At 45.0% G+C, this 27,595-nt stretch overlaps 2 protein-coding genes across 7 annotated transcripts in view; one reads left to right on the top strand and one right to left on the bottom strand.

Annotated features, from left to right (window-relative positions):
- PRIMPOL (primase and DNA directed polymerase) overlaps positions 1-9,514 on the bottom strand; it is a 43,565-nt gene extending 34,051 nt beyond the window's left edge. For 4 of the 6 annotated variants that reach the window (XM_037055158.1, XM_037055159.1, XM_037055162.1 and 1 more), the window contains exons 1-5: positions 9,393-9,514; positions 5,783-5,892; positions 4,058-4,293; positions 1,416-1,513; positions 387-516 (exon numbers count right to left, since the gene is read on the bottom strand). In XM_037055158.1, the coding sequence (XP_036911053.1) occupies positions 387-516; positions 1,416-1,513; positions 4,058-4,237 (408 nt within the window). In that variant the 5' untranslated portion in view covers positions 4,238-4,293; positions 5,783-5,892; positions 9,393-9,514. The remainder of the gene's footprint in view (positions 1-386; positions 517-1,415; positions 1,514-4,057; positions 4,294-5,782; positions 5,893-9,392) is intronic. The other 2 variants (XM_037055160.1, XM_037055161.1) reach the window with 2 other exon arrangements.
- An 88-nt stretch (positions 9,515-9,602) lies between these two features.
- CASP3 (caspase 3) lies at positions 9,603-24,694 on the top strand. Its single transcript, XM_037055157.1, has 7 exons — positions 9,603-9,705; positions 15,674-15,741; positions 17,781-17,905; positions 20,713-20,841; positions 21,229-21,404; positions 21,686-21,806; positions 22,922-24,694. Exons 2-7 carry the CDS (start codon positions 15,689-15,691, stop codon positions 23,149-23,151), a joined length of 834 nt encoding a protein of 277 aa, XP_036911052.1. The 5' UTR covers positions 9,603-9,705; positions 15,674-15,688; the 3' UTR covers positions 23,152-24,694.
- The last annotated feature ends 2,901 nt before the right edge of the window (positions 24,695-27,595 follow it).

Raw genomic sequence — 27,595 nt, 5'->3', positions numbered from 1 at the left:
TGCAAGACAAAATAATTTCCAAAACCCCTGCCAGCTCAAAAATTCAGATGCTATTTTTAATCAATCTTTTCTTATAGTTCATCTCAATACCCAGTTTTTACAGTAAAAATTACTTTGCCCAATCTTTACCAGAGGCAGCTACTTATAACATAAAACAGAAAAGTCCTCAACTGCTGCCTTTCTCAAGGCTTTTTTTTTTACTGGAATATTACTATGTAATAATAGTAATATTACAGAGTGCACGAACATGAATTAAACCTTCCTCCTTAAAGTAGGAACAGCAAGAGAAACACAGAATCTATATATTACATAGGTCGGGTTAACTATGAATAAGAATAAAGAGAGACAGATGGATACAAGGAAAAAAACCCAAGTCTGTAGTTTACCTCGATGAGTAAAGCAACCATCTTCTTTCCATCAGCTCCTGGATTGGCAAGTTTGTTAAATTCCAAATCGAAATAGAGCTTGCAAACCGCATTTTCAGGAATCACTTCATAGCAGTGTAAGAGACTTTTTCTGAAATGAGTCATTTAGGATTGTTCGGTTTATATCGTATACCTTTTAAATCAGGGAACTTGATCTTGTATCTCCAGATGCTACATTAACTGTTTTAGTTTCGTACAAACATGACTCAATGAAAACAAGGTGCCGTGAACCACTAGTCACGCAGGTTTATGGACCACACGTAGTGTTAAGAGTTTCCCACAGGCAGATCTGACCACCATATTCTGTACCATTATTAAACTGGAAACTATGTCCAACTTCATACTGTTATTTGTTCACAGAGGATTTTGATATTGTGTAACACTTCTATATTTGATTTTGGTGTCACCACGAAGCAAATTTTAAGAACTTTCTTTGTCAAATTAGTCCCCAGAATTACATATTCTTGGAATCCCACAAACTGTTGCATGAGATTTTTTTAATTTACATATTTTCATGGGGAAAATACTATTTCAGGAATTAGTTAAAAACATTTGGAACCCCCTGACTTGAAAGAGCTTTCAATGCTCACGTTTGCAGTCCCTTCTGCCGGCTGCCAGCGCTGTGACTTTGCCAAAGGTCAGAAAGAACGGGCGCTGACGTGGGAAGCAAATGACCGCGGGGGCTGAGCGGAGTTTCCTGCCCAAACCCAGACCAGGAAGAGTGAGGAGGGAATTGCGCCATCAGGTGGCGCAGGCAGTACAGAAACTCCAAACACACAATTTTTTTCCCTTCCACCACCTGGTGAGATCTTTCAATGTGGCTAAGACAAGGAAGCACAGCAATTCAATTCTAACAGCAAAGGGGTAGGAACAGATCATGTGCTTGAGAACCGTCAAGGCCAATTCGGCCCTCGCTCCTGTCGGAAAACGTACTGGATGAAGGAAGTATAGCTGCACTGTGTTGGCCGTTGGCCTTTACAAACTACTCACCGGGACTTGTAATAAAACCAAAACTGGACATAGGTGGTTACGAGGTAAATACGTTGTCCTTTGCCCACTTCGTGTTCCAAAGCGAATACGTGTACATCCTTTATAAAATCAAAAATATTCAAACATCAACAAAATGACAACCGAAAATCAACTACAGCTATTAAGTGTTCATAAGGAACTTACTACTCAAACTTTCAAACACTGAAATTGGAACATTTATATTATTAAAAACAACAATAATAGCGCTGGCTGGTGTAGCTCAGTGGATTGAGTGAGGGCCTGTGAACCAAAGGATCGCTGGTTTGATTCCCAGTCAGGGCACATGTCTGGGCTGCAGGCCAGGTCCCTGGTTGGGGGTGCATGAGAGGCAACCACACATTCATGTTTCTCTCCGTCTCTTTCTCCTTCCCTTCCCCTCTCTCTAGAAACAAATAAATAAAAATCTTCTAAAAAAACAATAATAATCACTAGATTTATGGCAATCAAAATATAGTTATTTGTACTTTTAGTCACTCAATACATGTTCAAGGCAAAAATAATTAGAATATTCAAATTAAAAAAACAGAAATATCAGTTTTCAATCAGTCTAGTTTGACTACTAAAATTTTATTTGCTGGTTTATGAAATTAAACTTATTTATAAAACTATCTAAACTTCATAAATGAATGTGCTAATAGTAGTAAATTCTTTAGTACACATAAAAACATGTAGTAACCAATTTTTTAATGGCATATGGGTAAGTAAATCTTAAAAGCCTAGAGGAAGTATTAAAATGCTTAACTTTAACAAGTAATTATAAATTGTCTCTTCTATGAGAAACCAATCTTTCTAAAATTAACTGCTGTGGAACTTGATATAACTGTTTTGTCTGCTGCCATAATGAGTTCCTTCCAATAAAGGGATGCTCAATTTCTTCTGCTCCCGCTCAGCTAAAGGTAGCTGCTGACCCTGTACAGGAACTAAACCTCCATTTTCATGAGTGAGAAATCAAAGGAGGACTAAGTTGCTTAACCCTATTAAAAACCTTGAGACAAATTTTATAGACTGGTGATTGGTTAAGTCCACCAATCATGATCCTCTCAGTATTTTAATTTCTGATTACCTGAATTTGGTTGACACAGAATGAGCATGAAAAGTGTTTCTCAGGTTTCCTAAATTATTCTGATAAGATCGGAGTTTCCCCTTACCAGGCAAAGAAGGGTCCTCTTCTGAGTTTGTACATAGCATCAATGATCAGGATCACCGTATATTTATGCTACATTCCATATACGTATCTTTTCATTTAACAGCTGACCCCTGAATAATGCACGGGTCAGGGTGTCAACCCCCAAGTAGTCAACAATCTGTGTATAACTTCTTTTTCTTTCTTTTTTTTAAAGATTTTATTTATTTATTTATATTTAGAGGGGAAGGAGAGAGGGAGAGAAACATCAATGTATGGTTGCCTTTCGTGCATCCCCTGCTGGTAGTTGGCCTGCAAGGAACCGGCCTGCAACCCAGGCATGTGCCCTGACTGGGAATCGAACCGTGATCCTCTGGTTCACAGGCAACAATCTGTGTATAACTTCTGACTTCCCAAAGCTTAACTACTGTTAACCAGCAGTTCTTACCAATAATAACAAAAGCAGCCGATCACCACGTATTCTGTACGTGTACAGGCACACCTTGTTTTGTTGTGCTTCACAGACGTGTGGGTATAAACCCAAGGCAAGGCCCTGCACCACTAGCAAGACCCCTACAGCTTTACCGACACGCTCACTTTATGTGGTAGTCTAGAACCAAACGCCCAATAGCTGAGGTACACCGGTATTACACACTGTATCTCACAATCATAAAACAAGTGAGTGAAATAAAATATTAGGAAAATTATAGAAATGAGACAACATGTTTACAGTATATACTAAAAAACAATCTGGGAACAAGTGAACCCACCCAATTCAAACCCATTCAAGAGTCAACTGCGCTTCCGACCCTCCCCACAGTGCCCCCAAGACAAAGGATGTGTAATACACATCTGTTTTGGGTTATGTTTGAGCCCTACGCCCTTTGTGAGTCCTGCCAGCACGTAGCAAACACTTCTTCCCACTTGCTCGATGTGTCAGAAATCGTTGAAGATAAATTCACGCTACGACTCCAAAGCACAAAAGGAGACACAAGAAAGATGAATACACATACTTGTGCACTATGGTTGAAGTTCTAGAGCCTATTAAGTCTAAGTTATAACATGTGAGACATTTTCATTTCTTACTGCTTAAATTCAATCCTCCATTCCCTAATTTCATCCTTAAAAACCTCATACTCCACTCCTTCATTTCCTTGCATTCCTGTGAGTGTTGTTTTAGTTTTACTCTTAAAAACTCATTCTATTATTTTTCAGTCCATAAATATGGTCCATACTCTTTTTGAAGCATTGCTCCATTTAAATTGTTGAAAACTAACTGGCACTAGCTCTATCATTCTTTGTCATTATTCATATAAACTAAATGGCTAATGATTCATAGGGATATTTTTCCTAAATCGTGTGGTACTAAAATTGCCGTTAAATTCTTTTGGTAGATATGTGGCCTGAAATAAACATCAACAATAGGTTTAAGAAATCTTAAATTTCAGTTCTACAAAAAAGCAGAAGATGAAAAAATTACCTCTTTACAGCTTTTAACAAAATCAAAAGCTTGAGCTTGCCGAGGAAATAGTTCCCAGACAGGGGACGGGTCTTCTGGGTTGGACAGCCTGGGTCTGTACACTGAAGGCAATGGGTTCCTCTCGTAACGCGATGCTTGTTCTTCGATTTGCTTCAGTTTTGCTTCCCATTTTCTCTTCATTGGTTCAGAAGTATGGGGAGATGAAATCCTATCCCATGTATGGTTTCTATCAGTTTCTATAAATACAAACAAACAAGGGCATCAGTGTCTTTGTTTAGAACATACTGTGTTTGGTAAAACTTCAGAACTCATTTCCTAGTCTGCTCTCTATTTTATGTTATGCCTGAAGTTTTAACGTAAATGAGATCAGAGCTGGGTATTAGAAACCTGTAGACCCTGGCTTCCATCTAATAGTGCTATGGTTTTGGACAGGCTAATGAAGCTCCCTGAATCTTACTCAACTGCAAAATGAAATCAGTATCTTTTTGAATACTTTATGTAGCTGCCCCGAGGACAAATATGATAAGACACATGAAAATGTTGTGTAACTTACAAAGCCTCATGTAGATGTGTTTTTGCATCACTGTAGTTTTCATTATAACCACTTTATTGTATCAAGTGCTACCTCCCCCAGCTGGTGCTACTTACTAGCTTGGCCATCCCACTTGTGCTCTTATTTGTTGGTGCAGAGTTCACGTCCAGGCTCCCCTGTAGGTTCTTAGCTGCCCTCTCCTCTGTTCTGTTCATTGCTCTTACGACTGTTGGTTGGGAGGATAACTCACTGTGCAAATGGGAATCACAGTATTGGCTAGTCTTGCTTTAGGGTGTGGGTAGTAATCATTAAGTCTGACTTTAAAAAAGAATAAATAAGTCTTTACTTATCTATGTTAATTTAGTGACTGTATTTTGTGGTAAGTCGTATGACTTATGACAAGTCGTATGATTTGTCGTAAGTCACATGACTTACAGTCATTTGAGTGATTCTATTTTAACTCTTGTTTATTAATGTTTTTGTTTGCATACAATGCTTTCATGTTAGCCATGCCAAGGTAAGGAGGCCAGGCAATCCACTTCTAACTTGGGATCGTGGTTTATTTACAATGGAAAAAGGAAAAGGTTTTTACAAGGCATGATGGGGTGGAGGGGGGAGGGTGGCAAGGGGAATTTCCTTGTAGATCAAAATGGCCACAAACTCTTTGCCATTCTTCTCATCAAGGGATGCCACCCAAGCCCATTCCCATACTGACTCTGGGCTTGGCCAGGTCACATTCACAAATGTGACACGGAGGTTTAGTAAGCGCTTTTGCCTCGCTCTGGGCCACCCTGGAGTCCTCCCTGGAGACTGGCGTACTACAACTCTAGCCTCACAGAGGGTAACAGGCACCCCAGCTAACAGGCAGCACCAGTGATCAGTTCAGTGAGCTAAGCCGGTTTGGACTACGCAACCACCAAGTCCATCATGCAGGAGTCAGCCCAGGTGAGTTCAGGTGGGACCTGCCAAAACCCTGCCCAGTTGACCCACAGAATTGTAAGCAAAAACAAAACCCAAAAACTAAGCCAGTAACTTTGGCCTGGTTTTTACACAGAAATACATAACTGAGAGAGTTTCCCTCTTCATTAGTTTTATCTACGTCCTAATTTTTCTATGTAAAAAATGCATATATTAGTCTTTTAAAGTGAAATAATAATATATACTACAGCATTTGAGGGTAAATTCCTATTTACCTTTGCAAATGTCTTTCTAGTCCTTGTACTTACCAAGTTGATAAACAGTCTCTTGAATTTTAACAGAAAGCTCTCCGACAACACAAACTCACGGGCAAATACTATATTCCCTGGAAGGAAAAAACCAAAATCACCCTAAAAGATTAAGAGAGGGTAGGAATGTCAGGATATGGTTAGGAAAAAAAAGACATTATTCATGGATTTCAAATTTAACCTCAAACATGACAGACCCAAGGAAGATTCTTCTCTCAAAGTTACAGCTAATTCACATGAAAATGATAAAGTATAAATCAAGAAACAAATATAACAGATATGCTTAGGAAAAGAATGCAACTTCATTGGATTGAAGAGATGGAGCAATTTTTAATAAAACTGCTTTAGTTTTTCGATACAAAGTGATGTGGCTCCTTACTGCTAGACTCTTGAGTATTCAGTTTGCTTTGATCTGCTTCACATACACTGTAAAAATCTCCCACGTTTAGACAACCTAATTGAGACACTGACTTTTCCTCTATGAAATTTAAAGTATAATAAAGCCCACTGATTACTTCATGAAGCAAATAAACACAGAATGCAACCAGATGTGAATTACAGCTCTCATACCTACCTAGCCACGTGGGTGGTCACACTCAATGACATGGAGCAGGAAACGCTTTTTTCTGATTTTGTAAAAATATTGGTATGACCTCGAGAGTGTTTCATACTTGAAAGTCATGGAATCACAGTCGAAACAGAAGCTCGATAAATGTTAAGCCCTCTTGCTATTTGCAGTTTGAAGATTCTAACAGCTGGGTGGAGGGTCGGAAGACAGCTGGACCAACTGGGGCTTGGTCCATTCCAGCAGAAGGGCTGACGGACAAAAGCCAAGGCCATGGAGAACAGGAATGCACTTGGCATTCTGGTTTTGGACGATCATATTCTTCATCCCTATCCTCTGGGAGAACCATTTCAGAAACGCTTTTACTTCCTGCTGGGGAAAGAGTTCTGTCTCTCTTTTATGTAATTGTACAGCAAAACCTTTTTACATAGGGACTACAGCTGTTTTGGTAACAGTTTCCAAGTTCCAAAGAAAATTATTTGTTGTATTTTGAAATAGTAGGCTTTAAGAGCTCTATTATTTATTTCTAAACACTGCACCAACAACTTTTATTAACCATGTTTGGTGGGGATTTTATAGCTAAAAGTGGTCAGGCTAGAAAAAAGGCAAGTCTACTCTAAAACAGAGTAACTGCAGTGGGCGACGGGACAGTGGGAAGGGAGGCGGGGAGATGACTCAGACGATGAACAAGCTAAACAGCTCTGATTCCCCGAGATTTATGCCTAGGCTTGCCCGGGTGTGACATGTGATGGACTGGTACCAGGGAACAGCTGGTCCAGGGGACACTGGCTTCAAAGGAGCTCTGAAGGCTGCCTCTGCCATCCTTCTCCCTAGCCCGGCTCTCCTGATTTCTTTGTTTTGGGTTTGTTCGTTTTTGTTGGGTTGTTTTTTATTGTCTAATCACAAATCAGTTCTTACTCCCCAACTCCAATTCTTCTCTCTGCCCTGCGAATAGATTCATCAGGGCTTGGTGTTTCCTGACAGGTGTGTTCTAGTTGTAGTATGACGGAACGTTCTGGTATTTGGCAATGTTTTCCTACCATAAGCCCCTTTTGTGGCCTCTTGGCATACATTTTCGCTATTACTCCCACTGCTAACTTATTCATAATAGAGTACGTGATTAAAAGTAATTTACAGAGCCCTGGCTGGTATAGCTCAGTGGATTGAGCGCGGGCTTCTGAACCAATGAATGGATCATGGTTTGATTCCCAGTCAGGGCACATACCTGGGTTGCAGGCCAGTTCCCAGCGGGGAATGCACAAGAGGCAACCATACATTGATGTTTCTCTCCCTCTCTCCTTTCCTTCCCCTCTAAAGATAAATAAATAAATAATCTTTTTTTAAAAAGTTATTTATAGAAATGTTATTATATAAGTTTGCTTTCCTGATGAAGAACACCTTAAGAAATTAAAACTAAGTGACTGAATTTCGGTATTTCCCCCCACTTCACTTTCTTTGCCTATCTAAGCTTAAAAAGAAGTAACCCCTATTTAAATTTCTTAAAAGTCCACAATAAAGGATAAGACATACTGTTCTTTTGCAGTTCCCGCTTTGCACTGTGCCCGAGGCATCTCCCATCTGCAGGCTCTCACCACGTTAAATACGTGCTGGTAACTGCTGCTAGGGGCAGCGATGCCTCGGAGCATCACTCAGTTCACAGTCTGGCTTACCTCAAGAACAGACTCTTTCCAGAATCTAGACCTAAACCCATCACGCAGTTCACTTCTGGCTGCACAGCCTTCTCCCTACTGGGAATGGTAAGAACACTCCCTGCACCTGCCACCCACCTGAGGCCCCACCTGCCTGTGTTTCCCTCACCTGGCACGCCCACTTGCCTTTCCCAGTTTCTTCCCCTTCCAGGGCCCGATCAAATTCTGCCACCTGCTAGACCCTCTGTGCAAAGAAACTTCTACCACGTGGTGACTGACGACAGCCTGCGGTCATGTGTTGGGCACACGCTGCAGTACAGACCAAGTACCGTGGAAACGACCGCTTAAAACCTCCACGATCCTATTAACTAACGTCACCCCAGTAAATGCAATAAAATTACATACAAAAAAATTACTGACTCAGAAGACAGTGCCTCCAGCCAATTTACTTTACTCAGACTTTACTGTCTGATGTAAAGTTTCTGCAGACCAAGTAAATTGGTATCATTCACGGGAAAGCAGAAAATTCCTGCTCCTGCTCTACCAGGAGCGTCGCTGGGCAAGAAAGGCAAGTACATAAAGGGTTTGGGCACACAGCAAGGTCGCACAGCAGGGCCCTGCTGAAAAACAACCGCAGGCTGACCCTGCTGGGGTCCTGGGGGTCCTAGCGCCAGGTCTACTGCAGCCAAAAAAAGGTCTGCCAAACATCGGTCCTCTCTCAAGTTGCGGGGTGGGGAGGGGTGTAATAAAGAAAGGCCTAAATTTTGTTCCTGAGATCCGAGTTTAACTTCTGGAACTCTCCTTTAAGCAAAAGCAAACCCCTTATCCTTTTTAAGCCCGGGTAGGGGTAGGGAATTCCCACCTCCAGGGGTTGTTGGAAGGATAAAATCAGAAAATGTGTGAAAATGCGAGAGCACAGAAGCAGCACTCAACAACTGACAGCCACATACACAATTATCAACGTGAGTTTATGTGCAAAACGTAGGCCCTGATTCACGCCGGCACAGGCACCGGTGCTGGGGGCCCGCCGGTTCTTAACAAGGGGCCCCTAATTTGTCAGAATGTCCCGCACCGGTTGAAATCGGATGCAGCACTTCGCTGTCAATTGCGTTGGCCCCGTCCTCAGCGAACGCAACTCGGGGTTTGCGCAGATCGGGAAGGAGTTCGCGACCCCCAGCAGGCGGGGGCGCAGTGGGGCAGCTCAGACTTGGGATTCGGGTCGCCGGAGAGGAAGCCGAGAGTGCCGGGGCGGGTGGCAGTCCGCTCCCTCCGAGCCGGAGCTGGGACTGGGCGTCGCGCCCGCCCTGACTCCCTTCCCTCTACGCGCGGGGCCCGACGCAGCCTTAGGTCCCCCCAGGTTTACCTCCACGAGTACGCTCCGAGGGAAGGCGCTGAGTTCTCGGCGGCTGGCGGGAGCCGGGACTCGGGGGCGGAGCGTCCGGCAAAGAAGGCGGGAGCGCGAGGGCCAGTGAGAGAGCGGCAGGATCGGCGGGAGCGGCGGAGGGGGCGGGGCCCGGCCTTCGGTGACGTGTCGACGCGGCGGGGCGCGCCGAGCGTAGAGGGGGCGGGGCAAGGCGGGGAGAGCTGAGCTGCCTGCTCTGCTCTCCTGCGGGACTGCAGAAACGCTGGAGGCGATTCGCTGGGCGAGACGGTGGCTGCTGTGTGGCTGCTGTGCGGTGAGTACTGCCCTCGCCCCTTCTCGCCGCGGGGCCGCCAGCTCTGGCCCCGCTCCCTCCGTCTTTGCAAGCCCGGCGCCCAGAGCTGGGACCTGCCTGCGCCTGCAGCTGCTCCGGAGTGATGGAGGAGATGGGCACAGTCGGGGCAGCGGATCCTTTGTTTTTGCCACGACCACGGGTGCGAGGACTTGCACCGAAGCCCGCGGAGCGGGAGTCCCGGCCGAGGAGGGGGCCAGGCGCGGGGGGAGGCCAGGCAGGGGATGTGGAGGACAGCGGAGACCTGGCTGGAGATGCCGAACCTGGGGGACGGGAGGCCGGATTGATGATCGAGATGTGGAGCCGAGAGCTTCCAGGCCCGTGGTGGGGAGTAGGGGGGGTGGGCGGAAGGCCAGGAGGGGGCGCTGAGGCCGGATTAGCGGGAGGCTGGACCCGGGTCTCGGAGCCCGGTGGGGAACGGCGCTGGAGGCCGCGCCCTGGAGCGGCAGGCAGCGGATGCTGAAGAGTTAAGAGTGGCCAGGACCACGGGCTAAGGTTTGAATCCGGGAGGGTGGAGTGGAAGACCGGTGACGGGAAAAAACTCCCGGCGGGCAGGAGGCAGGTGTAGTGCTGTCTTGGGGCGCTGGCCCTCGGGCCAGATCCTCCCACTATTGAAAGATTTTAATCTTTGCTACGGACTGTGGCTCGGGCTTAGATTTTCTTGCGTAGACTGTGTGATTCAGTTTTCCAGGATTTTCTTGCGTAGACTGTGTGACTCAGTTTTCCAGAGAAGTAATTTGAAGCCTTAAACTCCAATTCCTTTTCGAACTTCGGGAATCCTTCCGGCTCATACCGGTGACTATGTATCTAAGGCCAAAGTCACCTGGGAGCTGCTTTGAAATCAAGTCCCTTAACGCTGTTGACAAAGCCAAACACAGGTTGGCTCCGTGATCTCCTCCACTGCCTTATCTTTCATTACAACATCTTTTTGCTTTCTGCACAGCCATGGGGATCTTCCCACACCAGTTCTGTACCCAAAACGCTCTTGCACTCCCGCCCTCCCTCCATCACATTTGCTTGATGAACTTCTACTTATGTTTCTGTTCTCATTAAACACTTAAGGGCTGAGCTTTCCTGTTATATGTTGCTTTTGTATGTGCCATTTCCTAAGGGGGTAAAAGTCATATCTTATGCAATTGCTTGTATACTGTCTCCCCTACTAGTCTGTCAGCAAATTCTGTGAGGGACTGTTTTATCTCCTCTTGCTCCTTATTGTCTTTCCCTATACTCAGGTCCTGGCACGAATGAATGCCCACACAACAAAATTGTGTTTTTCAATAAGTATGCCCTGTCCGGAAAAAATAAAGCTGTTTTAGGATTACTTAGCAAATTATAATGAAAAGGTGTGGTTTAGAATGGAATGATCAGAGGCGAAATAGGGAGTTGCTGTAGCAGTGTGAGCTCCAGATAGTAACAGGTGCAAAGCAAAGTGTGGCACGTACTCTATCTCAGAACGAAAGGTAAAGCTTGAATCATTGCTCTCACAGCCTGATGTGTGAGCCTTGGTTTTGCTTTGCTCTTTTGCAAAAGAAGGCTGTTGGAAGATATAATGTGTTTTAATGAATGAATGAACAATTTATTGGAGTTTGGCAATAAAACCTGTTCTGAGTAAAAAAAAAAAAAAGAGAGAGAGAGAGAGAGATGAAACACTGTACCTAATTAAATCAGATTTGCTTTCTATATCCTGTAAAAAAAAGCCCTTGCCTCCTGCCATTTTAAAAGAGTGCCTTCTTATCTGATACAAACATTTACAATACTTCTGTGCCCTTTTACTTTCAAACCTAATTTAGGACAATCTCCTACTGCCTCTTCTAATGCTAGAAAGCAGTATTTATTTTCATGAATGGCATTACGTTGGTTCTGATGTCCAGTATTGGATAGTTTTTTTAAACTCTGCCTCAAAGATGGGAAGCACTGGTGTTTGTGGGCCTAGAAAAAGAGGAATTTATAGACTGTTAGATATTGTTTACATGTTTTGTACACATGTAACGGGTATAAATGTTAATGGAGGGGAAGTCAGTTGTACAAAGTGTAGCCCTGAGGTCAAGTGCCAGGGCTACACTTACTAGCTGGTCCATGAAGTAGGCATAAGTAATTTACTTACTCATGAGGTGGTTTGAGTACAAATTGGGATGTCTGTTGCAAGGCTTTGTAAATTTCCGTGCAATGTCATTTTCTCTTCCTGTTTTGTTCTTGCCTTCCAATGGCCAGTAGAGCTTTTGATTTAAGGTGGAGTAGGATAACAGATAAGATAATGTTATCTGATACAAACTTGGCCCTGGGGTTGAGGAACTTCTGAGGACCAACTAGCATTGATCTAGTTCTCACCTAGGGATAGCGTCTTTGTCTCTTTCATTACTGGATACACTCGGGGCTTACCACGGTTCTCTGCGCACAGTTGGTGTTCAGTGAAGTATTCTGGAACCAACGAATCAATACTACTGACACTAACTTTCCTCCGCTTCAGGCCTTCTCTAGCAGGCAGGATTTATGTAATCGGGTGGGTGTCAACCTGAACTGTCCCAGTGGTTCTCAGTGGGAGGGAGGGGGCCTTACAGGTTATCTGGTTTTTAGAAAAAGTAGCCAGGAGCCTTCACCACCCAGCAATGGCACAGAAGACTAAGGCCTGCAGAGACTTTCCTGCTCCTCCTTCTGTCCTCCCAGAGATGCTCTCTTGGGACATCAGATGAGGGGAAGGCAGGCCTGCTCAGGGCTTACGGCTTTGAATGGTGGCCAGCACTCCAGTCTGTCTTTTTGGGTTTTGTTTCTGTGGAACAACAGAACTTAATTTTCTTGTATTTAACTTTATTTGCCAGTAGTGTGTTTTCACCTGAATTACAAAATAAATAGTAAATGGTCGACTTGATCAGGTCCAGTGACACTGTCCAGTTCTGGTGCTTCTTATAAGCCCCAAAGAAATTCATTTTACTTTTAGAAGAAACTTACCCAGAGGCATCAAAAATACCATAACCATCAGTTTTATTTTCTTCATGGATTAGGGTACGCCTACTTTAGACTATTTCGGCAGTCATTTTTCCTCACCCAAGGATATGTATGTGTATTGATTTTAGAGAGGAAGGGAGGGAAAAATAGAAAGAGAGGAACATTGATGTGGGAGAGAAACACCAATCAGTTGCCTCCCTTTTATGTGCCCAGATGGGAGATGGAACCCACAACCTTCTCGTGTGCAGACTGACGCTCTCACCAACGGGGCCACCCAGCCAGGGCTCCTTGTCTCATCTTCATTAGAGCTTCCAGGGCGTGGGGTTTTGTCTCCTGTCCTGTGCGTCACTAAGCTGTGTAGAAGGTGGGAGTCTGCCCTCTCGTGCCGACAGGTCCTTCCACATGAAAGCTGCGTAACTGGACTCTAAAGTGGGGCTTCCTCATGCCTCGGCGTAGTTGGGAGGACTAACCCGGAACACATCGATAAAGAATGCATTCAAGTACCTTTTGCCCACATAACCCTGTAGTAAAAGGAACTGTTGTACAACACTTTGTATCCAACACGCAAGTCACATGTGGCATTGTGATTTTTTTTTTACCCGTTTTGGTAAATCACATAAATTTTTTAAGGTGTTCATGTTGGTGGAGGTGATTCAGATATGAGCGGTGCTAGTTCTGATGCCTCATTTTGAGGTGAGGGGACAGACCAGGCACCCAGAACAGCCTCTGGTGGGTGACAGGCTGATGGGGCAGGACTCGCTCTCAAACTGACAGCGCTAATTTAATGTCTCATTTTGAAATCTCTATGAGATTTTAAGCTATTCATTTTCAATACCAGGCTTTTGAAACCTCACACTTTCGACTATTCATTTTCAATACCAGGGGTTATTTTTTTAAATCAAAACTTTCATATTTTATAACTACATTTTGAAATTTCAGTTTTAGAAATTAATTTTTATTCCTCTGCCTCAACACTTTAGATGATTTATCCTGCTTTATTTGTTATTGCAATAAGTTCTGAAGTTCTTACTGCTGTGGCTTTAGGGCTAAGTGTCAAAGGGATCTGGGAACTAGAGAAGCTTCTAAGACCCAAGTTCCGCTTGATGTCTCGTTTCAACTGTATTCTTAGAACTTCTCTGGGACCTAGTACATGTTCAAAAATTTTATCTATCACCATCAACATCCTGAATTGATGGGAATCACCATGTACATCAGTACAGTAAAACACGCAAGTAGGGTTAAGTCACTGCTGTGCCTGGATATCTGTTTAAAATGCCAGTCGGTGTAGTTTCCTACTTATGTTTTGTCAAATGAAAATGCTCTAAGAACTTAAACTCTATCATCATGCAGAGTATTAAACTTTCCCCTGGGGGATAATTTTTTATCCTTCTCAGATGAGATCACCATCCCAGAACCGCCTGGGTGCAGCCAGACACTAGCTAATGGGCATGAGGTAATGCTGAGCCCAACACTGGCTCTGCAAGGAGTGAGGCTGTGCTCCCGAGAGTACGCAGTTGGCGCTCTCACGTGGGAGGGGCAGATGGTGACCACCACGGAGTGAGTGTGCGCGTGTCTGATGCAATGAGGGTGTCATTTACTGTTATAAAATTCTTTAATGGTACACGCAGGGTGACGGATAATGTTGCAGGGGGCATTATTCAGAGACTAATAATGAGAAACAAAATACATTACAGCATTTGTTCCGGAGAAATCCTTATAAATAATAAGACACTGTTTTAAATTCTATTCTGAAAGGATTCATGGTGTTTACTTTTTTAATTTCAGCTCCCTTACTGAAATGAGACTGTCTATTTCATTTCTAAGTAAAGCTGGGACACCTTATGAAATCAGATCGTCCTTGGGAGTCCTGTAGAGTGTAGACAATGTCCAGCACCCCACAGAAATTATATCTGGTCATTTCTTTTGCCCATTTCAAGTCCTGGACAGTTTTCCCTGTTAGTGCACACTGTATCGTGATCTTTAGCCAGTGGTTTTCTAGCCTGTTCTGAACCGACCTCTTAGCAAGATTGGAAACGGCAAACACTCCTTGAAACACTTCTGCATGCTCTGCAGACCACATTCACCTGACCCCGGCCCCCACACCCCCTCTTTAGTCTCTTACTGGCCCTGCTTCCTGTAGTAACCCCCCAAGTCCCAGAGTGCCCTGTATTTCTGCAGCCCCATCTCTCCCTGAGTTCTAGCCTCCTAACGGCCTGTGTCTGCTGTTCAGCTCTGGTTCCACCTGCTGAAGGCTTGTTCTAGAAGGCTCTTCACTGGCCTTTGTGCTTCTGCTCCAGCCTTCCATGCTTGGTGCTTCTCCACTCAGCAGCCAGAGTGACGCTTTTTCAGCATGCGGTCTGTCCTCGGCTTCAAACAGTCCAAGCGCTTCTCCGGGCAATTGGGGTAGAATCGAAGCTCCTCCTGGCCTCTAAGGCCCTGTGTGGCCTTGCCTTTCCTACTTCATTTCCCTTCTCACCTTCCCTCCTCTACACGTGCTTGTTGAACTGGTCTTTCTGCATCATGAATGCACCAGACTCTTTCAGGACTTTGTACTGGCTTGTCCTTCCCCCAGCAAGGACAGCCGCTGTTGGTGGCCTTTGTGTCATTAGATCTTATGGTAAATGTCACCTCCAACGGCTTCCCCAACCATCGTAGCTGAAGCATCTCACATCCTGATCTCACTTTACCCTATTTTATTTTCTTTGTAGCCCCTATCATTTTATTATCGATCTGTAATTATCCTTAATCTGTAAGAAAGAGACTGAGAGAGAGATGGTCTGCACTACACAAACCTTTACAGAGGTTTATTCTCGGGCGTGGCTCAAAGAAATCTGTAACAGCACAGGTGACGCGGTGGAGGGTGGCAGCCTCACGTGAAAATGTGCACATTCTGTATCAACTTAGAGGAATCGTCTCTGGAATCATTAATATACTGCAGTGTTCTCACAGGGGCTGGTTTTGACTAACTTCTATTTTCTTTATGCTCTAGTATATAAAAGTGCCCATGGAGAACACGGAAAACTCAGTGGATTCAAAATCCATTAAAAACTCAGAAACGTGAGTATTTAATAAAGGGCCTCCTTACGTAATCCGAGAAGATGGTTGTGATGCAGCATTCGTGGAGGGGCGGGGAACAGCAGGAATAAGAGCTTTCCACCTGAATAGCTGTGTGGCTTTACACGGTTAGCCTGTTTCCTCTGGGTCTCCCCTTTAAAATAAAGATCCCATGGAACTGCGGGTGAGATTCAGGGAAAGACTGGCCCCTCCAGTGCCTGGCCCAGGCTCCGCAAACTCAGAAACCCTGTCCTGGAAGCAGGAGGACCTCGCCGGAGGGGCAGCTCCTGTGTGGGCCCAAACTGCCCTGCAGGACCGGGGGTTTGTGTTGAGAGCGTCGTTTTGACCCCTGTTCACGAATTTTGAGACTGGAATGAAGTGGCAGTTCTCAGTCTGGGGAAGAGTTGCCTGGTTATAGATTTTCTTTTATTGTTTACTTTCTCCTTCTTTCTGTTTGGAATAATCTGTACATGAATGCTTCCAGTGACCAGCAGCTAGAGAAAGGGAAAAGACAAACCTCAAGCAGCCTTAAATCATGTCTGTTACTAACCATTTGGGGGTCTCCGATGATACCTTTAATTGTAAAATTTTATTTCTGAGACCTAGTATTATTATTCTAGACCATCCCGGGACATACAGACTAATCCCACTACTGAACAACAGCAGTACTGTTAACAGATTACCAATAAGAATTTAGCTATGGTTGCTTAGCAAAGGGATCTTCCTAGAAATTGAACTTTGAAGTACCACCTCATTTTAGAAGGTTTGTGTTTTTTTTTAAACCCACGTAAAGGGATTTATACATTTCTTCCCTTTCGTATGCTACAGAGCATAATTTAATAGCAAGTTGCATGGGAGCCCAAAATAGACGCCGTCTGTTGTGATGCTGGGAGGGGGTATCACGTTCCTGGGCTTGCGGAGCCCCTGCGCCTTCTCAGGCCCCGCCCCACCCAGCTGAGCTCTGTGCTGCTGCTGTGGAGGGGCACCTGCCCCCAAGGAGGCAGCTAGAGGGGCCGGGGAATCGAGGTTCTCTGACCCATGATCTGGATGGCTTTCCGCAAGTCACCCAGCTTTCAGAGTCTTAGTTTTCTTATCTGCCAAGTGTAGGCCTCGCCACCTTTCATTAAATGTAATAGTTTGTTCGGAAGTAAATACACTGACTTCTTTAATTCACAATTTACTGTGTTCGTCTTTTTCCAACAACCGTTTGAGACATGTGTCGTGCGAAGCGCTCTCAGACGAAGTGCAGGGGTTCAGGGGCTGTGCCCAGTGATGCTTGTCTGCAGGCAGACCTGTCGTCCACTCGGTCTGGGTCTAGGTCAGGGGTCAGGCTGCTCTCTACTTTGGTCAAGTTTTCTCGGAACACAGCCACACACGTTTGTTTAAGTATTGGCCCGGGCTACTTTCACGTGCAGAATGGACGCAGCTGTCACAGGCGCTGTGCCCTGCAAGCCTAAAATACTTAGTATTCAGCCCTTTTGATGAAAAGTTGACTGACTTTGGTCTCAATAACAGAGGTTTTGGGATAAGTGAACTTGGGACAAGGTTTTTCAATGATTTACTATACTGATTCTGTAGATTAATAAGTTATTAATTTGTTCCATTCATAGGCTTTTAGGAACAATTTCAGAATTGTGTTAAATCTTGTGCTTTGGTACATATTTTCCTTTTGTTGGTTTCCTATCATTTCAGGGTAATTTTTAAGATCTTACTCTTACCTTGAAAGATAAAATATTTCACAGAGTTACAGGGAATTTTTAAAGTGTGAAACATATGTGATGACATTTTGATACAAGTTAGAGGAGAACCTGAAAGATGGTGAGGAGAAGCCTGGGCTAGGGAGGCCAGCATGTACTCTTGGCCTTGGCCCTGACCATCTGCAGGGCCACCGGCCGGAGCTTAGCTGCATGGCGGTCCTCCCTTCTCCTGTGAAACAGGTCCCACGAATGGTCACTGCTGTGGTTTGCTGCAGAGTTGTATTCACAAGCATGGCAGCATTGGTCATTCCCACCTTCATAAACTGTTGTTTGATTTCCAAACAGGAGGCTCATACATGGCAGTAAATCAGTGGACTCTGGGATACCCTTGGACTGTAGTTACAAAATGGACTACCCCGAAATGGGCGTCTGCTTAATAATCAATAATAAAAACTTTCATAAAAATACTGGTATGTATCATAGGTAATTCCTAACGCTCCAAGTATTTGCACCACTGATAGTTGCTGTAACATGAAAAAACAGTGTTGATGTTGTTAAACCCTGACACAGAAGAGCCGTGGAGGAGGAGGCGGCAGCGGGGCAGGACCTGCAGGTTCCCGGCGCGAGTGAACTCTGTGTTCACCCCCTCCCCGTTGCCATGACCTCCTCTTCCCGCAGCCGGTCTCCTGGCTGCATGGTGGGTGGCCTCTCCGCCCTGACTTCTCTGTAACCTTTGCTTCAAGGTGCCTCACCTAACATTTCCAACAGCCCTGAAAAGGGCTGAAAGGTTAAACTCCCCGCACAGAGTCCTGCAGGCAACTTAGTGCAGAGGTGCGCTCAGCGCTGGGGTGACTGGCCCCACCTGGTGCTGAACCCCTCTCTGCAATGCTCCCTCCCTGTGTCACCCTGCACTCTGTGGACTTTTTCTTCTTCCCTGCAAAGGCGACGGACTCTCTTGGACCCTCCTTCCTCTTAACTGTGGGTTTGATTTTTGTCTCCTTCCCTTAACTTTGAGCACTTGTGCTGAAAGCTTGCCATCTTCACTTCCTTCCAACCCTCTTAAACCTGTTTTCCGCCTCTGACCCTCTCCCGACATGTGCCTTGGGCTCACTGCCACGTGATCACCAAGTCCCCTTCTCCCTTCTCAGTCTCTCAACCGGGTATGATCGGAATCCAGTAAAACCTTTCGGCATTTTTTTAGGGAATGGAAAAAAATCCCTCACGATTTTAAAAAGCTGATTAACATCCTGGTGTATTGCTTCCTATTTTTTCCTCGACAGCTTCTTTCAGAGATTAACTTTATTCGTCGGCAAATAGCACTGTATCCTGCTTGTTCCACTCCATGCAATATAAGCATTGTTGTGCTGCCGTATAATTTTCATATCTGTTATTTTAATGATTCTGTAATATTACACACCCTCAAACATACCGTCCACTTTTAATGCATGATTAACCATAAGAATGAACATTTGGCTATTGCTCCCTTTCTTATTCTTTAAGTCGACACTGGTAACTCTTGAATTGGCATGTTAATCGTATTAGAATTCATTTTTATTTGAAGAAACTGGAAGCAGCAGGTGCAGGCTTAGGAGAGCAGCGTGATGGTGGAAATGGACAGGAGCGAAACCACCTTGGAAAGAGGGGCAGGACTGGGCGTTAGATCGGCTGTAGGAGTGAACTTGGAAATGGACGTCTAAATCCGGGTTTTTATTGCCTGTATCGTCTAAACTCAGAGGCTGCCGTCAGCCATTAGGTGGCCTGCCATGCATTGCTGGTTAGGACTCCATCTTCCTGTCGAGCTGTCCACGGTTGAGAGTGTGCTTCACACCGACTGCTGCCGCTCCGGTCTCCGGCTCAAACACGCCGAGCCAGGCAGTGTGACGGCAGCCCCGGTGGGGGCCTCGCTTCCACTTGAGACTCGAAGGTCAGGTTTTCACAGCCGCCTGGGCAGCCTGGCCTTCTCTGTCCTGCGGCCAAGTGCCTGCAGCCTGGGGCCAGAGTCGGTCACCTGTTTCACAGCTCTGTGTCCGCAGGATTTCCAGTACTAAGACCTCGGGGGAAATGTATAGAGATAATGTCTACCCACAGTAGAAATTCTGGAAATGACAGATTCGCTGAAGAAAAAAGTTAAAATCACTCATACTCACACTACTCTGAAATAATATTTTGGAAATACAGACATTTTCTCTCTTTTAAAAAGATTTTATTTATTTTTAGAGGGGGGAAGGGAGGGAAAAAGAGAGGGAGAGAAACATCAATGTGTGGTTGCCTTTCACGTGACCCCTACTGGGGACCTGGCTTGCAACCCAGGAATGTGCTCTGACTGGGAATTGAACCTTTTCAAGGTTCCCTGGGAAGTGACCTTTTCGTTTGCAGCCCATGCTCAATCCACTAAGCCACAATAGTTGGGGTGAGACTTTTTTTTCTACTTAGGGACCTTAAATTTGCTAGGTCCTATGGTGTGTTCCTAATCTGAATGTCTGGTACAATTTATGGGGAGGTACTATCAAGGAGTGATGGAAGCCCAGGACCCCGGGTAGCGGTCTGACATTAGCTCAGTTACTTCTGAAAAGTTCCTGAACTCCTCCGTGCTCCACGTCCTGCATTCTGCATGGAGGAAGCTGGTCATAACTGGCTCATGGTAGTTGGAAGGAGGAAGGGAGATTACCCAGAGCAGAATGAGGATGAACAGTATCACTTGGTAGCAGGGTGTGTGTATTTCCTGGAAAGACATTGTGAAAATAGCAATGTGTCTTAAAAGTGTGGGGACTTAAAAATTGAAGAAATACAGTTCTGAGTGTGTGAGATGTGTGTCCTGGTAGATACATTATTATTTTTTCATAAACAAAAGTAAGAGCCTATCATTTTCCAGTCTTTTTTTTAAAAAGTGACTATTTCCCATGGCAAAATTTTGTCTACGAATTTTTTTAATGGCAACACTGTGTTCTACTATATCAATGAATTGTAACTTACTTAACCAAAACCACTCTTTAGGCATTTAAGTTGTTTCTGTTTTTCACTAAGCAGCTGTGAAAGGTACTATCTTTGTAACTATAACACACTGGCTTGCTTATATAGTGATAAACTGATGTAGCTTACATGGTAAGATGTCTAATGTGCTGAGAAATCAAAAAGACTGTTACTCTGATAAGAATAATTGAATTTTCTTAGCATTTGAAAGGAAATTTATTGTGGATTGTGTGAATCACTGAATAGTTCATTTCAGAGCAGTTCAGTTTTGAAAAAAACAGTTAACAGTCATTCCTTCTGTTTTAAGGAATGACATGTCGGTCTGGCACAGATGTAGACGCAGCAAACCTCAGGGAGACGTTCATGAACTTGAAATACGAAGTCAGGAACAAAAACGATCTTACATGCGAAGAAATGGTGGAATTGATGCGCAGCGGTGAGAAAAAATTAAAAAAATGACTTTCATTGCCCAGTTTTATCCAAGGGCAATTTTATGGTCCAAGATTCAGCTATAATTACACCTATAATAATAGAGTGTAAGGATTGCAGAACTACACTGTAGAGAATCCTACCATGTGCATCGTATATAACTGAGATGATAAAAGTTGTTCATTCCCACCCTCCGTGTGAGGCATGTTGTTCTGCCCCCACGTTGGCTTTAGATGACCTCTTCGTTATTAGTTGGGGGAAATGTATAAAAATAATACATGCCCGTACTAGCAGTTTCGTTACTCATCTTTTCCCCGAGTAATAGTGTCTGTGAGGTTGGTGAATGAAGTTGTGTTGGACTTTTTTGTTTTTCTTCCTTGTAAATGTTTCCCAGTTTCTGAAGAAGACCATGGCAAGAGGAGCAGTTTCGTCTGCGTGCTTCTGAGCCACGGGGAGGAAGGCGTCATTTTTGGAACAAACGGAGCCGTTGAGCTGCGAGACTTAACGCGTTTCTTCCGCGGGGATTGCTGCAGGAGTCTGACCGGAAAGCCCAAGCTTTTCATTGTTCAGGTAACGCATCACCGAGCGGCGTGGTCACCAAGGATGTGCCGGGGGTCCATTCCCTCAGTCATGGATCATCCAGACGGTGTTTTCCCTGGAGCTACTGAACTGTCCTTACTTTTTTATTTAACGGCCTACTAGGAGATAGAGAATAAATTCTAATTTTAGACTTCCATCAAAAAGATTCTACGTAATTAACATCAACCTTTATCTAGCCTTTGACACTTCTCAGGAATCGGCTGCATGCCTGCACATGTTTCAGAAATAAGCGCTCCTTCTGTTCCCGCCAGGCCTGCCGAGGCACAGAGCTGGACTGCGGCATCGAGACCGACAGCGGCGTTGACGATGACGTGACGTGTCAGAAAATTCCCGTGGAGGCAGACTTCCTGTATGCGTATTCTACAGCGCCTGGTGAGAAGGCAGGGTGCTGCAAATCGTGGGCGTCCTGTGCGGATTTTAAGCAATATGGAGGCAGTTCCACAGGCTGTCAAGATTTTGGCATCCGCCCTGGCTGGTCTGGCTCAGTGGGTTGAGGGTTGTCCCACAAACCAAAAGGTCGCTGGTGTGATTCCTGGGCAGAATACATGCCTGTGTGGTGGGCTCACTCCCCCAGTTGGGGGGCACATGGGAGGCAACTGATCAATTGATGTTTCTCTCCCGCCCTGTCTCCTCCTCTTCCTCTCGCTCTAAAAATAAATAGATCTTTAAAAAAAAAAAAGATTTTGATACCCATAAAAAATAGCTAACTTGTCTGTATTTTAGAGTACATTAACTGCAGAATGGTCTGAAAAGGTGCTTTTTAGCCATGTTTGGCTAGAAAATACGCGTATAAAAGAAAGCAGCTCACACAGTGTGGTTCATGAACTTAACATTGGACAGGACATTGTATTGTAACAGGCCAACTGAGAGCTCACCCACTGCTTAGAATAGGAAAGGGGCATGTTTTCCAGGAATTCTTTGGAATGTGGAAAATAAAAAAGATCAACGTGAATAGTACATGAGAGGGCAAAAGTGGGACGCCGGGAAAAAGTACAGTAAGTGCCCCCTTTTCCCGTTGTGGACTCTGCCGCCCTGTAGTGTGTGTGTTACACTTCATTAGGGAGCCATGAGGACAAATGTCGGACACCCCGTGTGGGGCTGGACACAGCAGTTTATTCCATGGGTAAATCAGTGATCTGGTGGAGCGCTACGCTACTTAGAGCGACCTTTTCTTCCCCACCTGTGCCTTTGCCCGCTCTCCCCCTTTGGGAGGGACGCCCAGGAGGCTGAGCTCTCAGTCGTTCTGTGGGAAGTTTGTCCGCGGCTCTTTCTTTCCTTGTGGAAAGCAGCCGTGTCTGCACGACCCGCATTTTCGTTTTGGGTTTTTTCCTCTTCCGCATCATTTCCCTGAACCTGAAGGTGTTGTGTATTTTTTTCTTTTCGTGGCTAATAATACCTATGGGAGTTTACGCTTGTTTTCGCTTTGTAGTAGTGTGGTAATGTCTCATCAGTTACTCATGGTGTTTTGGTTGTATCTTGCCTTGTAGGTTACTATTCCTGGAGAAATGCCAAGGACGGGTCCTGGTTCATCCAGGCACTCTGTGCTATGCTGAAACAGTACGCGGACAAGCTGGAGCTCATGCACATTCTGACTCGGGTTAACCGGAAGGTAGCGATAGAATTTGAGTCCTTTTCCTTCGACCCTAACTTTCATGCAAAGAAACAGATTCCATGCATTGTTTCTATGCTCACAAGAGAGCTGTATTTTTATCACTAAGGAAATGTATTTTTTTTTAAGTTTGTATGCCAAGTGAGGGAAATGGTGTAACTGATACTGTATTTTCCCGTCATGTAAATCCAGTCTGGTACTTTAAACTTTGTACTTTGTACTTCATAACAGTTTGTACTTTGCAACCCGCCACCTTCGTAGCAACAGAACTACTACGAAGTTACCTCACGCAGAATCAGGTCACTGAGACTGAATTGAATTAGGAGTAAATAAATGGTAGTGGCACATTTATGGGAGGAACTGATCGTAAATTCACAGCTCTCATCATTGACCAGTTTTGGTGATGCCATGTCATATGGTCTCAAGTAATTATGGTGAGAGTTAAGCATTGAGTAATGAACTTCAGGGATGTTGATAGGCTCTCATATCAATAAAAGTACGCGTTCTAGTTTTTGCCCAGCTGTAGGAAGGATGGTAGGATAATGTGTGGTGATGGGATGCTGCGTCTAGAATTTCAGGAACTATGTGCATGGTGTGAAGACCTTGGTTTTAGAATTGGTATTTGGAGAAATATTAGCTGTGTTTAGATTATTTATCTGAGCATATGGTTTTGTAATGTTTGTCCTGAGCATGTATTTGTCATAAAAAAAAATCATGTTTAATATTGAAAAATATTTACTTGAAAGTGTGAGCAGCCTAAGTGGAGCGTTTGGAGGCTGCATGCATCCTTACTCAAGGACACGCAGGCAGAACTGTCAGGTTCTCCAGGGCGGCTCGTGTGTCCTGTTTGTCACTGGGCACTCTGAAGAGCTGTGAGGTGAAAACCTCAAACTGTTCATCAGATAGCATCGTGAATTGAAGACATTCTGTCAGGGCATGCTAAAATACAGCCTGTGTGATCAGCAGGGAGATGGGAGGGAGAACTCAGAAATCGGCTCACTGGGTACTGTGTGATTAGGGGGGGTTGGGACCTGGCGGAGACTCGGTATGGCCTGTGTGATGGAGGCCGGACCGCAGACTATGGCTTCAGGGAAAACATGGCCAGTTTCTTCCCGTGTACTGGTCTACATGGAGAACCCCCGCCAGGCAGGAGTCTCCAAGGAACCGAACCAAATCAGAGACTTAGGAAATGGCAGATTCCCAAAGATGGTGAGAGTCACAATCATATCTGTGGTACCCCGCGTAGTAAAATGTTTGAGCATGTTATTTTCTGCTGGAGTTTACAGTCAAAGGAAAATGATTCTGTTATGATTACATACTGTTCTCTGAAATGAAAGGACCATTTAAGTTCAGTGAAAGGACTTTAGAAACTATCGGTCTTCCCTTCTTTGGTGCTCGGGGAAACTGCGGGCCAGCCCCCAGCCCCGGAGGCCGGGCTCCAAGCCCCAAGCCTCCGCCCTCACCCAGGGAGGTGAGGAGCCGACGGGGCGTCCGTGTCCTTGCACTCATCCTGTCACTACTCGTGAGCTTTCTTCTGCTCAGAGAAAGAGGCTCCTGTTTATAAATGACAGCTATGTCTTTTACACAGTCTAACTTTTTCTAAGTAGATGAAGCATGTTACGTGATGATTTTGCAAATATTTGTTATTATGAATTTTTATTTCCAAATAAAAATTCCAACAAAATTACCAACACGGTCACGTGTTTTTTGTTGTTCCTGTGGTCGTGTGACCAACTGAAGTGAGAATACCTGTCACCAGTAGCTGAAGCCGGAAGGGCCGAAGAAGATACAGCAGGACCCCATCGTCACATATTTTGAGAGATGGTGGTGTGTTACCCAGCAGGAAAAGCAGAGCTCTCTTCCCCGCCCCCCTGACCCCCCGAAGGTCCTAAAAAGACCCTGAGCCCAGAATGGCACCAGTTTGCAGAAATCACCATCCCCAACGTGGCCAAACGTCCGTTCGTTCCCCTGCTCAGTGGGAAGGATGTTGCTGAAATGAAACATTTCCCACCGCATAAATGTTGAACATTGTTTAAGTGAGGGGGGAGGGCAAGCACTGTGGGGACACGTACAAACCTTTGACGTTCACTGACGGCCCCCTCTGGGAGTTGGTCCTTTTTCGTAGGTACATCCTTAGAAACGAACAGAAGGAAGTGTGAACATGATGGTTTTCAGTTTCTTCCAGTATTTCTGCAACGAATATGGAGTCCTTTTAAGTCGGAAAACTAAATAAAATTTTCCCAATTGGGGATAGATTTCTGTTTCCAAGGAGTAGAAGGTGGCAGGAATAACATTTTAAAGACTTTCTTAAAGCTGTTGTTTTGTAATGTGTTGAGAAAATCAAGCCCATTCTAATCTGCCAACTATATAAGAAGTCTTAGATATTTGAAATAAAAAGACTGCACTGAGCAGTGCAATACCATTGATTCGGCATCATTCTGCAAAACAAGAGGTTGCCAGTTCGATTCCCAGTCAGATCACATGCCTGGGTTTTCAGTTTGGGCCCCAGTTGAGGCCTATGAGAGGCAACTGGTCGATGTTTTTCTCACATCAGTGATTCCCTCTCTCTTTCCCTCTCTTCCCCTCTCTCTAGAAATAAATGAAATCTTTAAGAATAAAAAGACCAACAACTCAGTAGAGAAAGGGACCAGGACATGAACAGTTTACAGAACAATACCAAGTGCCCCTTACATTCTGGTAAAGTGCTTAGTCTCCATTATAGTGAAATAACAAATTAAACTAAGGTATCATCTGTCATCTATCAGAGTGACAAAAAATCCTAAAGTTTGGCGACATTTTGTTGGCACGTGTATGGAGGAATCCATTTTCCCATTGGTAAGAATACAAAATGCTTTAATTCCCTGTGGAGGAGAATAATCTGGCGATATCTATCAACTTAATTCCTCTGGAGTCGCAGTCTCACTTCCTGGAGCACGAACTACCCATGCACATGTACATGTACAAAATTATACACACAGTTACTCATCACAACATTGTGTTAATGGTTAAGACGTGGCGGCAACCCAACTGCAAGGACAGGCTAAACCACTGCAGGTCACCTGCTCTGCACTCAAGCCCTGGGGCCAACGTCCCATCAAGTCACTGAGCTGAAACTAACGACCTTCCTGGGGGAGGAATGTAGTTCCAAGGTCACATCAAGTGGATTATGGGGAATTCTGAGCTGGCGTCTGCCCCACACTTGGAGGTGTTACGTTTCTCAGGCAGCCCCCGTATGAAACTTACAGGCAAAAACTAGGTGAAACGAGAGGCAACGAGTGTTTGTTTGGGATCAATAATTAAAATTTGGGGACTGGATTCAGGCAGATATCCAAATAGTGTCCCAGTTACAGAGCAGAGGCAAGGGATTTTTAGGAGAAAAAGAAAGGAATAATTACGTGAAAAGAAGGAAGAATTCCTGTTGGCACTAACAAGCAGAGCTACTGACTCGGGCTCTGGGTGGTGGGTTACTGATTCTGTCTTCCGATGGTGAGTCCATAAGCATCAGGATGCCTGCCTTCCCACTAAAAATTTACAAAGAATCATCTGTAAAATCACATTGGCTTTAGCCCAGTGCAACGGTCTAGCCCCGCCAAAACATTCCAGGAACGAGGTCTTACAAGGCGGCCCCTCGGGAATGGCGGTTCGGACTCCATTCTGACATGTGGGTTCATGTCACTTTCCGTGACTATGACGAAGAAATATTTTTCACAACACTGAGTCACAGTTGGTAACTTTTGGCCAGCCTCTTAAACCCTACCAAAAATTTATTGGCCAAAAAAAGAAGGCGAGGGAAACTCAGTAACTCAACGGGCAGAAATGAGTCTCGGCATACCCTACTTCCCACAGAGGGCAAAGGCCCGGGCCAAGGTAAGTTGGCATTGCTCAGCTTCGGGATGATGCTCCAACCCACTGAACTCCCTGGCCAGGGCATCGCCGCTCAGCTTTGTGGCGACTGCTCTTACTACCCTCGTGGGACACGCTTGGTGCCCGCTCCTTCTGGAGGGCATGCCTCAGGCTCACTTCCCACGCAGCCTTTTGTACAGCTACCACGCTGCGGGCAGGCACGGTGGGAGCTTCTCCCTCACGGTTCCAAGCAGGAAATGGCACCAGTCCCTTCTCACTTGCAGAACCCCAACTCCAAAGGGCTGAAGAGTAGGGCCCCTTCTCTAAGGCCCACAGCACCCCCTTCCCCAAATCACAGGACTGGGGCGTGGCAGAACAGGGCAGCAGGGGGAGGGAAGGAGCAGAGCAGCCTTCCCCTTCACCCGCCCTCCCGGCAAGAGCCTCATCCCAACCCCGCTGAGTAACATTTGGCATATGCCTTGTGAGTCAGCTCTTGATTCACTTGAAAATTGGCCAGGTGATTTTTCTTCTCGCTGGATTAACATACCCTATAGAATCACAGCAAAAACTCCAGCTGCCACGCCCTGAATGAAGAGTGTCCTTCTGGGAAATGCTTTGCCCTGGAATGAACTTCTCCTACCATCTCAGACCCTTGCATTCTGTGTGTCCCGCCGACAGCTCAGCGCTGTTATGTGCATCCAGAGGAATA

This window comes from Sturnira hondurensis, unplaced genomic scaffold, assembly GCF_014824575.4.
Source record: "Sturnira hondurensis isolate 20B ecotype Veracruz unplaced genomic scaffold, ASM1482457v3 Scaffold0008640, whole genome shotgun sequence".
NCBI classification, from domain to species: Eukaryota; Metazoa; Chordata; class Mammalia; order Chiroptera; family Phyllostomidae; genus Sturnira; species Sturnira hondurensis.
Note: the sequence above shows the minus strand (reverse complement) of the source record. Positions and strands in the feature narration are given on the sequence as shown.

Bases quoted from the DNA above. Each gene is read 5' to 3' on its own strand.
- CASP3 (XM_037055157.1), top strand. From the start codon at position 15,689: ATGGAGAACACGGAAAACTCAGTGGATTCAAAATCCATTAAAAACTCA. The intron at 17,906-20,712 runs GTATGTATCATA...TTCTGTTTTAAG, and splicing joins AAACTTTCATAAAAATACTG to GAATGACATGTCGGTCTGGC. The intron at 21,807-22,921 runs GTGAGAAGGCAG...CTTGCCTTGTAG, and splicing joins TGCGTATTCTACAGCGCCTG to GTTACTATTCCTGGAGAAAT.